The sequence below is a fragment of the Osmerus eperlanus genome, chromosome 6, assembly GCF_963692335.1.
Source record: "Osmerus eperlanus chromosome 6, fOsmEpe2.1, whole genome shotgun sequence".
NCBI lineage: Eukaryota > Metazoa > Chordata > Actinopteri > Osmeriformes > Osmeridae > Osmerus > Osmerus eperlanus.
In genome coordinates, this window is record NC_085023.1 from 12,577,835 (window position 1) to 12,590,565 (window position 12,731).

At 41.2% G+C, this 12,731-nt stretch overlaps 1 protein-coding gene across 2 annotated transcripts in view; it reads left to right on the plus strand.

Moving 5' to 3' along the window:
* Window positions 1-11,638, plus strand: part of hspa12a (heat shock protein 12A) — a 31,210-nt gene extending 19,572 nt beyond the window's left edge. Inside the window, exons 8-12 of one of the 2 annotated variants that reach the window (XM_062463556.1) lie at window positions 1,199-1,285; window positions 2,158-2,262; window positions 2,604-2,862; window positions 4,743-4,846; window positions 7,454-11,638. In XM_062463556.1, coding sequence (XP_062319540.1) covers window positions 1,199-1,285; window positions 2,158-2,262; window positions 2,604-2,862; window positions 4,743-4,846; window positions 7,454-8,085 — 1,187 coding nt within the window. In that variant the 3' untranslated portion in view covers window positions 8,086-11,638. The remainder of the gene's footprint in view (window positions 1-1,198; window positions 1,286-2,157; window positions 2,263-2,603; window positions 2,863-4,742; window positions 4,847-7,453) is intronic. The other variant, XM_062463557.1, reaches the window with a different exon arrangement.
* Window positions 11,639-12,731: the final 1,093 nt, after the last annotated feature.

A 12,731-nucleotide genomic window follows, 5' to 3' on the forward strand; every position in this document is an offset into this window, starting at 1 on the left:
CCATGGCTTCTGGCAACCGTTTTATAATGCTTAACCAAATGCTCTGTGTTTTTGAAACTTCCATCCACCATTCATATCCTTCACCCAAATGGTCTGTTTCTTCAGGTGCTTCATTTAGCAAGTAAAGAGAAACCTTTGTCAAGTGGTCATATTTATGCAGACTGCCGCCTTTCCAATTAGCAGCAATCCAAAGGTTTAAAAAAAAAAGGAAAGGTTAAAGAATATCAATATTTTCCAGTCTAATACTGGGGTTTTATAAAATAGGATGTTACAAGACTTTTCCAGATGCCTTCATTTGGTGTTGTGAGGAAAGCTCACAGGAAATAATGATTTTGCTCCAGATGCTTCCTCTGCATCAATTGTCACACAATGTCCTTCCCTATATCCAAGCAGCTATTCTAATTTAATATCTGCACATTATATGTACAAGCGATAGCTCATGGTTTCTTGTTGTTAAGAAGTGAATATGGAGTGTCGCTATGGTGTTATAATCAAATTCAAGATCAAGTGCACAGTCACTCCCTCTAGAAAGCTAATGGGATTTGAAAAGCCCTTTCTCCTCCTCTGTGCAGTTTCCCCTGTTAGAGGAAATGTCAGTCTGACTTTTAGGTCAGTGTGGTCATGCTAACTACTACAGTGTTTTCCTGTTGTTTGACAGTTCACACAAAGTGCCAAATCTTTCTTGTATCTTCCCCCTATACAGTAGCTTAGCAGTTGTTAGCATTCCTCAGTGCCCTATTCAATTCTTTTAAGTAGAACTAACTTTGTTTGGCTAACATTTTCTCAATTCTATCTGTAATTATAAGCAGCTACAGTAGGTAGATTTCTATTTTAACAATGACCAGTGTACAGAATTGGTTGAAATTGTATTGTTGGGTTGTAAGGTTTAACTTAACCTGTAGTTGGATACACACAATTTAGACTGTAATAGCTGTCATAACATTTGAAGGAACAAAAAAAACAGCCAGCACAGTGCATGTTTGTTGGAGGCTCCTTCCGGTAGTACTGTAACTACAGCCGGGCCCCGTGGAATGTTCTGGATGTGTTCCACTCACCTCACAGGCCTGAATCCCTAGTCTCGACCCCACGGAATCACCCTGCCGCTTGCCTCACATTGTTTGACCCACAGCCTCACGCCCACAAGCTCTTCTGCCCGCTCTCACACTCACCCAGCCATTCTCTCTCTGTTAATAACCAGCCAAGGAGCATGGCCGGCGCAACCGACAGAGCCGCACGTTTTTGGTGGAAAATGTCATAGGGGAGCTATGGTCGGAGCTGGAAGAAGGTAGAGTCTCTCTCTCTCTCTCTCTCACACGCTCTGTTTTTTTCTTTTTCTCTCCTTGTTTTTGCCCTTGCTTTTTCTAAGGCCTGCCGACCTTGTGTCGTAAATGGAGATTCAATATGACCAATGTAGGAACCTTACATGGTATTAGCGAAACAGTTCATGTTCTGAAGCTTTTCACAGTCTAATGAATGATCTCTCCACTTATCAAGTGCTGTCTATAAATTTAGATGAAGTTTATCAGGGTTACTTAAGTTAAATCAATTTCAGTCTTTCTTTTCCTGGTCATAAACACTATTGTGTGTTCTGGCAGTAATGTTTTGTAAACACTATATATACAGTATGAGTGCATATTGGTTTAGCAATTATGAGTGTATTCAGTTCAGGCCTTATGTTTCATTATATATTGTACAAAATGTGTTGACTGTTTCATCACAATTTATGCATGGCAATAGTAGAATCTTTTCATAGAATGACCTACATCAAGTCAGACTTTTCCACTACCTGTACTAATTCCCTCATCCCATCTCTTCACACACACACACACACAAACACACACACACACACACACACACACACACACACCTTCCCTCTGCCCCTCCCCATGGCCCTCCTGTTTGCTTGCCACAGTTCTGTATATGTAGTTGAAAACTAGGTCACCAAGACCCACTAGGTCTCTCTTTCAGGGCATTGTGTTGTCTCATGTAACATTCACTGTCCTCAGAGAGTTTCAAAACACAAAAGCAGAGTTTTAGAGGGAAAACCTAAAAGTTACTCCACAGAGACGGAGCTACATGTTCACCTAAATCCTATTGGATTGCGTCTTTCCACCGCCTCTCCCTCTCATGGTGTTTTCTTTCTCTCCCTGTCTCCAGGTGACCGCTACGTTGTGGTAGACTGTGGCGGGGGCACGGTCGACCTCACGGTCCATCAGATTCGTCTGCCTGAGGGACACCTCAAAGAGCTGTACAAGGCCTCAGGTACAGAAGCACCCAGTGTTGTAGCTCTCCTCTTTTCTATTTTCAAGTGGTATATTTTAGCAAAGGCTTTAGACAGAGTTGTCTGGCCCCAAGAAAGACAGACAGCAAAGTGGTCCACCAAAACTAAAGCAACCATTTTTCCACTCAAGGGTAACCATGTGGACTAAAGAATTGTACAGGACTGAAAAGCAAGATAAACAGACCTTCCCCTTTCAATGGGCTTTTATTATTCAATACAAAACCATAATCTGTCCCTAAACCTGCCCCACTAGTTTTGTCGACACAGTGACACAGGCCATTTTTTAGTTGTTATTGACCAAGCCTCATATTCCCCCCTGTAGGCGGTCCTTATGGCTCCATTGGTATTGATTTTGAGTTTGAGAAGCTCCTGTGTAAGATCTTCGGTCAGGATTTTATCGACCAGTTCAAGATCAAGCGACCAGCCGCCTGGGTGGATCTGATGATTGCTTTTGAGTCCCGGAAGCGGGCTGCGGCCCCTGACCGGACCAACCCCCTGAACATCAACCTGCCCTTCTCCTTCATCGACTACTACAAGAAGTTCAGAGGGCACAGTGTGGAGCATGCCCTGCGCAAGAGCAAGTGAGTGTGTTTGTGTGGGGGTGTGTGTGTGTATGTGTAAGTGTGTGTTGGTGTGTGTCTGAGTGTGTGTTGGTGTGTGTCTGCACATGCTCAGGTTTGTGAATACAATTCAGTAGTATACGCTGAGAGGTTGAAAGCTATTGAGTTAACATGGTTGAGTCGGTGTGTTTGTACTATAGCAGTTTCTAATCTATTTACTGGCTGGAACAATATCACTACACTTACCTACAGTAGATATTATGCACTCCCATTAGTATTAAATAAGAAACATCTTGAAACAATATAACCAATTAATGTGGTTAATTTCTATGTCTAGAGATGCTAAATAACATTTATAACCAAAAAAACATGACCTTACGTCTAAGTGTACATTAATTCTACATTTACAGTCACGTAACTATAGTGTAATACCTATAGTACCTATTATAAAAACTTTGTAGTTACATAGGAATTGCTCTGTAAATAAATAGTATTTCAGTTTGTGGTTAGCGGTATAGGTTATTATAAAAGTGCAAGAAGGCTCGGTACAGGGGAGTTACTAAATCAAGATCAATGTTAACATACAATTACCCCTGAAAAAGTCCAGGCTTTTAGATACCAAGTTTCATCTGTCTAATAACTTAGTACAAATAAACTGTAATGAAGTGTAAATACATAGAATTTCCTGCAAAGTTGTTAGTATAGTTATTGCTATGTAATTACAAAGTACTCAATGTAACCTGATAAAATGGACAATAAATCTGTAATTTATCTCCTTTCACACATCTATGATTAGGAAAGTGGCCCAGTAAGGCATTCTTCAATGTTCCAATTTAAAGAGAACAGTGCAGTCAGCTCAGAGACTGTCTACCTGACAACATCATTAGCTGACTATTAACTGACTTTTAGCTGACTACTAGCTGTCTACGAATTCCCCTCTCAGGTTTCTTGAGTTCAAATGACTGTAGAGAAGACCTGAAACGTCAAGGGATTTACAAGTTGCTAAGATTGTGATGTCATTATTTACAGTGCATGAATGCTTTTTCCCGGATGTTATTCAGGATACTTACAGTAAAAAAATTGCCTGCCCTGATATGAAGCTTAGAAGTTCAAATACTACTGTAAATCTTAGTAGATTTTGAAGATATCTTCATTTGAGAGCCTTGCTCACTTTAAAGCCATCCTGTAGTCAAGCTGTTAATGGCACCATTTTCCATCTGTATGGATTTTCATAACCTCTTATAAACCCTCTTGGGACCCTTAAAGACATTCACATGGTGGAAACCTAAGCCTCCAGCCCTCCGGGTCATCTGACTCATAGCTGTAAACGTAGTCTGGCTCACTGGACTCAAAAATGTGTGATAGATAGTCTGAGGCACACACACTCACTCACACACACACACATACACACATTTCTGAGAACACCCTACAGATAACAGATGGTGCTGTAGATCCTGACTGGATTTACAGTTATGTGGGATGGAGGCTAGCGAGAGTGGAGATATCAATATTTGCAGAGCGCTGGTCTCTTGAGAGGATGTCCTGGACTGCTGTGTGTAAGCCACACCGTGCTTCTATTGTTCTCTTGTATGCACATGTGTTTGTGAGTAGCCTACAAAGCACTGGATGTCATTTTCACATTAGGCAGGGCCCCCAGTCAAATCCAGAACAAACCATGGTCTCATTTTGACCAAGTTTCTCCAGTGTTACTGCATTGCACATTGCTGTCATATGTGGTCATGGTGTCATTAGCCTGTTGTGTTTTCTTCTACTCCCTTCTCTCCTCCTCCTAAATTCTTCCTCCACCCTCCTCCCTCCTCTCTTTTCTTCTACGTCCTCCCTCATTCCTTCACTCTTCCCCCTTCCTTCCTCCCTCCCTCCTCTCCACCTCCTGTGTACAGTGTGGACTTTGTCAAGTGGTCCTCTCAAGGCATGCTCAGGATGAACCCTGACGCCATGAACTCCCTCTTCAAGCCGACCATCGACCATATCATTCAGCACCTCAGTAAGTTGAAACTACAGTTATATGTCGTGGTCACCTGGGGGGTATTCCAGGTAGCAGGTTTAGTGAAAACTTTGAGTTGTTTAACCCTGAAAAGAGGCTTACTCCGAGGTTTCCGTTCCAGAAAGAGAGGTAACGAAACCTTTTGGTAAGTTTCCATGGTAACTTACTCCGTGAAACTAACCTGCTCGCTAGAAGGTTTTCCATGCCAAACTCTGCGTTTTTATCTATCCCCTCCCTCTTTCTGAGCCTGATAGCGTTGGCAGACTAGGGATATCCTTTCCTGGTTCAGCCAACCGATCTCTAACAAAATTGAATTCGCTTAGTTATACGCCGGGAGAGGATTTTAAGACTGCGATTCGATGTGCTTTAATTCCCTGATGAATACCTAGGTTAACGTTACCGTTTCCCGTCACAATCTGTAATGTATTTTAGCAACATTGTCAGCCCTTAGGCCAACATCGCTAATGTTACTCGCCGTGGACGTGCACTCAGAACTGACCAAATGCTTTTTGGCACTGAAATAAAGACAAATAATTGAAATTGTATTTGGTCTTCTTCATTGCCTACAAATAGAAATCTAACAATGAGTATGTTTATTGGCTATTGTTCCTATAATTTACATGATTCACCTGTGACCATGTACCATCCTGTAACTGGTGTTTCAGCAAATCTATTTCAACATTGTAGGGGGTCAATATTGGCCAAACAACTGAAACTAATTGGAAAGGAAGATGGGAAACTGAACAGTGTATTAACATTAACCAAATAATGCCAATACCAATGGAATTACAGTTATTCGACTCTATGGGTTAAATCAGAGCAAGAATGGTCAAAGTAAGGTTAAATAATATAATAATTTAATCATATTGCAAATGAATGAAATCAATGAAGGTTAACTCTTACCTACTCTACCATGATTATTGTAAACTAGAGATAGAAAGCAAGAGGTGAGGAAGAAGGAGTAGGACAAGCCAGAGCTGAGGAGAAGGTCTCAGGAGATCAAGAATCCACAGATGCTTCACAATTCCTTTTATACCCAAAACAACTAATAACACCACAATCTTGACCCTTACTTATCAACATGACTAGCAATGCCACAGTAAGTTACACAATGATGTGTGAGAGCCATCAAGTTGAGACTCCATCCAGTAACTCCAGATTTTACCATATGAGAGGTGGGGGCAGGTTGATAGCCTTACAAGATCAGCCTTTATTCTTCTGCCCTAAGTACACCATCTCTTGGTCAAAATAGAAATTCAGCAAATTCAACAATTAATATTGATATAGATTATTTTTTCTACAATTAACATCACCTGTTACATGCATCCTCCTGTAACTGGTGTTCCAGTAAATCTTTTTCAAGATTATCCTTTATTCTTCTACCCTAAGTAGGCCTACACCATCTCTTGGTCAGTTTTTGGCAATTCTTCATGAGGTGCAATTTGTACAACTCTGTTACTTGTAACTGGGAATACATGGGATTGCATTACATTTCACAGTTCCACATGCAGAATTCACCTGCCATTAAATGAACACATCACTGTATACTGCATCCATGCTCTGTTCAACAGGATCAGAATGTGCAAATCGATTTTTATATTCATTATTCTCATAATGTCAGTGTAACTGACAATTCCACACAAGCCTGTAAATAAAAGTACATGGGGAGAGAACTACCAGTAGCTACCATACATAATTCTCTGCATCCATTTTCTGCGGCAGCAGTCAATGTCTCTTCGTCATCTTAATCATCATCGTCATCATCCTTTGATGAAAATATTAAGCAAATTACCAGAACTGCATTTTTCCATCTACGTAATATAGTCAATATAGCCAAAATACAAAAATTCCTGTATTTTGTAGCAATTCAATGAGGGGATCCCTCATTGAATTGCTCCTCCCAAGGTTTCTTCAATTTTTTCTCCTGCAGTGGGTTTTTCTGGGAGTTTTTCCTTGTCTTCCTTGAGGGTTTAGGTTGGTTGAGGGGCAGTTCTATGGGTGTATGTGAACCCCTCGACATGCTTGCGTGTAAAAAGGGCTATACAAATACATTTTGATTTGATTTGATTTGAAAAGCATTCTGTTGGGGGAAACTGCTATTACAAGTTGAAATAGGCACCAATTGATATTTACTTTGTATCATGTCGATATATGATTAAAACCAAGGTGACTTCGAGGCTACAATCACAAGCGTATAGCTTAAGCAAAATATGTCTTACCTGTTTGTAGTGTTTTTATATTTAATATAACATTGAACATGCAATTTTATTAAGTCTCCCACTTTTTCTTCTGTAATATTAACGGTATGGACTGGCTATTACATCAAATGTATGCATTGACTAGGCAGTTTGTCTCCCACGCCAATTGTATACGCTGCTACAGCCGTGTTGCTTTTTTTCCGTAATATGTGCTCAGATTGAACACAAAATAAAACTTATATCTGAAGTGTGGTGAAGTAGGACAAGGTTTTTTGTTGCTGGGTGCCATGGTTGATCCCAGTATCGGAGCTCCATTGATGTTGGCTTTTAATAGTTCTCATGCGCGCGCTTAACTCAGAGTTGACTCATCCAATATCTAGTTCAACCAGAACCCCCCTGTACGTTTCAGCTGAGCTCTTCGAGAAACCAGAGGTGTGCCACATCAAGTTCCTCTTCCTGGTAGGCGGCTTCGCTGAGTCGCCCCTCCTCCAGCAGGCGGTCCAGAACATGCTGCAAGGCCGCAGCCGCATCATCATCCCACATGACGTGGGTCTGACCATCCTCAAGGGTGCCGTCCTCTTCGGCCTGGACCCTGGGGTCATCAAAGTGCGCCGCTCGCCCCTCACCTACGGAGTGGGTGTCCTCAACCGCTTTGTGGAGGGCAAACACCCGCCGGAGAAGATGCTGGTGAAGGACGGCACCCGTTGGTGCACCGACGTCTTTGACACCTTCATTGCCGCCGACCAGTCCGTGGCGCTGGGCGAAACGGTGAAGCGCAGCTACACGCCGGCCAAGCCGTCCCAGCAGGTCATCGTCATCCACGTCTACTGCTCGGAGAAGGAGAAGGTAGGCTTCATCAGCGAGCCGGGGGTGAGGAAGTGCGGCACGCTGCGACTCGACGTGAGCGGGACGGAGAGCCCCGTCGCCCGGCGTGAGATCCAGACGCTCATGCAGTTCGGGGACACGGAAATCCGGGCCATGGCTGTGGACGTAGCCACGTCGCGTACCGTCAAGGCTAGCATCGACTTCCTCAGTCAGTAGACAGGGGGCGCCAGAGAGCTGTTACAAAGGGGTCAGAGGTCATAGGGAAATAGAAACCTGCAAGCACAGCACACACACAACGGACTGGGCACAGTTGCTGAAATGCAGTAGGTGGCAGGCCTGAGAACATGGCCTACCTTTATGCTAATCTATTATTGGAAACGAGGCACATCATTCAGATTCAGACTAGATGATTCAGATATGCTACATGACGTACTAGCCTGCTCTATGCTGGTTGTGTTATTGATACAGCATGGCAGTCCTGTGTTATGTCCATTGTGTGTGTTAGCTAACTCTGGTTGTGTGGTGAAGCTGTAGCTTTGTTAAAAAGCAGGAAGTTTACACAGAAGTTTTCCAGCTTTCCGACTCACAGCTTCATTACACAGCGCTACAGTATATCAGTGTCCTCTCCAATCCTGGCTCATCAGAGGATACTTTCATAAATGTTGGGAATAATTTAAACTACAGAAAACTTTGAGAAAAATTCTGCATTCAGAAACTCTCCTACCCATAAGGCCACACCGTTGCTGTGTCAGGGTTTGAGTGCATCTGAAATGAAGTGCTTTTCTTCTACGACACCAACTTCGTTATTGACAGTAAAACTATGCTGGACAGCTTTCAAATTTGTATTTACCTTATTTCCCCTCACTCCTTATGACAAAAGACATAGAAGGGAAGAATTATATCTTACAAAACAAACTTGGTGCATACGCTTCAGAATATATGAGAATTCTGTTCATTGTGATTACATTAAAGCAGAACGTCCAATATTGTTGATATCAGTTTAAGGAATTTGGCTGATTGCTACATGTAAATTTCAGTTCAAAAAGGGAATGACTAACACTATTTACACATCAGGCTTAAATAACAAGTCTTTACAATATATAATTCCTCACCAATATAGATGTAAACGATTCACTCTAAATGTTTGTTCCACAGCGGAATGTGAATCCTAGAATGTGAAGGTTTACCGAGTCTTGACAGATGGCAGAGAACATGCTGCTAGCTGAATCAGAAAGCTCATTTTTAACGTAGCCACTGCAATGCGCTTAATTGTTGCCTTCTTTGTTAATGTTACTTAAAACAACCAAGGACGAAAAGCCACCGAATCTTTCCGCTTTAAACATGCCAATTCCATTAGATTGCTGTGCACACAAAGTACAGGTTCTTTGGGAAAGATTAAATGAAAAATATGTTTATTTCTGTAAATACAGTATTTAAATATTGTACAGATTTTTAGCGTTATTGTTTGAGCAGCTTCAAAGCCGTGTGCGGGCTGTCACATCAACAACTTTTTCCATTCTTCTCACCAGCATGAGAGTCTGAGGCAGATGTTCAGTGGTGCATTCACTGTGTGAGATTTTGCCCAATGACTGTAAAATAACACATTGAAACACCTTTGTCCCAAATATCTTGCTATTTTATTTAATTAGGTTAAAAGATATTGAAGCATGGTTTTGGCTAATGTCTGGATTTGCTTAGTAACTATCAATATATGTTATGGAGAACTATGGAGTATTGATTCTAACAACTGAATTGGAATCCACAGTGTTATTTAGAATTGGTTCGGCTTTTGAGAAATGTATCATTCTTCAAAAGCCCAAAAGTAATACATTTTCATCAAAGCTGACAGTTCCAAAGCCTATCCCCTCATCTTCCAAACGCAATAACTATTTGTGAACTATTGTTTTTATGTTGATTTAGCATCTACATTCCCTACTTTTAGTTAAGTACAACCAATAAAGATTCTGCCATTTAAACAATGTTCAACCCTAATGGAGAATGATCCATTGCAATTGCAATGACACCTTTTTATCATCAATATAATGGAAAGTGGTATTTAAGTAATTTTGTTCAATAAAGGAGTGCCTAATATAAGATGTCAAAAGGATTAACCTCAGGTCATGAACAGAAAAAAATCATGCATCTTTTATGGTGGTCAAAGAAAGGCAAATAGCTCGTATCTTCTTAACAGAATATTGGATTTAAATCAGTTTACTGTTCCTCATTATTTGTTCGGTTTTGTTGCACTCTAAGGGGTTGAAAGGGGTTACAATGATTAGATGAGGCCATTGACAGTTACTCTAGCATTACCTCACTACAATTGTCAGTTTAAGAATTGCGCTAGCTTCAGTACCTTACACTCTTCCACACTCTCCTGCAATGCATGTTTTGCATGTGGAACTTTGGAATGGTTAAAATAATTATTGCTCACCACACCTTCTTTTGCTCTTAACTTATGAATTTCGAAGTTAACATTGATGATGACGTTACATAAGTCTGGTCTCACTGCTACCATGATCAATCATTTGCTGCAAGAAACACAAAAATACATTAGTCGTATTTGAATGAGTCAGTGCGCTCCAAAGAGGTTTGTCCATTTTTTTTCTTATCAAGGTTGCCCCCTTCAAGCAGATATGCTCTGTATAGACCTAAGAGGACTTCATTTGCCAGTGTAATAGTATGTGTGAACTTAATCCATTAGCAAACAAGTCATCTTGCTGGATTAGATCACTGGGCTCATGCAAAGACTGTAAGCATCTGTATCTTGCTCAACTGAAACCTAAAACAGTCCCGTTCTGTCCTCACTAATGCTTTACATTCTTCCCCCTAACCTCTGCCTCTCACCTTCATAGACTGGTTAATCGATGAATGTTAACTCTGAAGAATAATTAGAAAACTGCAATGTTTTACCTTTTAATGTATGATCCTTTGAATAAATACTGTGTATTTTGTTCAGCCTCCACTGCTATATAATGCACAATATTCTATGTAGATGCTTAATCTTTAAAGCTATGTTGAAATTGTATGAAGACATGTTTAGCTAAAGTGAGCACTGCATTCAGTTGTCAAGGCAGCATCCTAACCCTAACCAGGGAGCTAATATGTCATAAAAGCTACAATGTTACAATGTTAGTTCACCTAAAGTTGAATTAATTGCTGTACTGAGACATTGGTCTAGCTAGCTTTTGCATACTAAAACTAAAAGTGCTGTTCTCTTAATTTAGAAGTAGAAGCAGATATAAAAATTTGAAACTACTTTATTTTCTGTTTGTGGTAATACATTTGTTTGACTTCACCTCTCTGCCAAACTTGCCACCATCAAAACCTTTTCTGCACATCATTGTGTGGGGCGGCTGTGGCTCAGGGGGTAGAGAGGGTTGTCTGTTAATCGCAAGGTTGGCGGTTCGATCCCCGACTCCTCCCAGGCCATGTGCCGAAGTATCCTTGAGCAAGACTCTGAACCCCAAGTTGCTCCCGATGGGCAGGCCGGCACCTTGCATGGTAGCTCGCTGCAGTCGGTATGTGTGATTGAATGGGTGAATGAGAGGCAAACATTGTAAAGCGCTTTGAGTGCCGCTAAGGTAGAAAAGCGCTATATATAAATGCAGTCCATTTACATCATTCTTTTTATTGTTGTGTTGATGCACATGTCCTTTTTCTACTTTTGAGTTACATATTAAGTGTTCTGCTCATGCAATTACTTTAATCAATGCCAAGTATTCACAGTCAAAACTGTCATCCAATAAAATGTATGTGTCTTTCAAAGGTATGATTGTCGGTTGTTTATTCTGGTAATCTGGATTTCATATGTACTGCACACATTGTATCAACATATCAAACATATGAAAGACACACTAATAGACACCTACATGTCTTTACATTCCTTGAGTGAAATACATAATTACGACACAAAATGTTCTTCTTGAACAAATGAATTTGAATTTGATTCTATCCTGAGGTACTCTAATCCAGTTCAGCTCAGAGTGTGTAGTTTGTGTGGCGCATGAGAAGCTTTTCTCTAGAAGAATCACGCTGCCACCAACTGGATATTTACTAAAACTGCACCAGAGGGAAAACAATCAGATGTTTATTTCAATTGTTTGACCCTAGAATGATAAAACACGACATGAGAGTTTAGTAGTTATATTGTGAAATGTACACCGTCACACAATATATGCCCTCACAGTTCCATGACAATAAGGGTGGTCAGTGTTGAGTGAAGGCACCATGGCTATAGTGTGTGTACATTGCTCAGAGGTAAAATGACACAAAAACATCTATACTGGTTTGAAACACCAATTCTGATTAGCTTGTGCACAGATGTCATTTAAATCCCCTGCTGAATTATAGCTCCCTTGTAGGACCCTCACCAATGATCCAACTCACTGAATATGAAACTAAACGCAGGCCCTTCGTATTCAATAACAGCCTGCATTAGCCAGCAAGTGTGTTATTGTAACAGGAGTGTTTGAGAAGTGGTACTCAACCCTGTATAGGGCAAGGTTGTTTTTAGTGTGAGAGCGGGGGATGGGCAGGGTGAGGACGGTGGACACAGGTAGGCCTACGCTGTCTGTCCTCAAACGGCTGGATAAAAAGGGGTAGTTGCTGGTGCAGTTTCGAGAGGCAACTCTGTTGAAGCAGCCCTCCAGTTGCTGGTGCCATCTCCTCCCACGTTCACTCTTCAGGGTAACGGTCAGGTTTGGAACTGTGTGTGTGTCCACCAATGAAATCATGCAAAGGAAAAGTGGGAACTTCACATGTTTTTGTTCCATTTGGAGTACGTTTAGGCCCTGCCAAGAGGATTACCCTTTCCCTGTGAGGGTAGTGACACATCATTTGAGTTTATTAGTGTTTATTTGCCA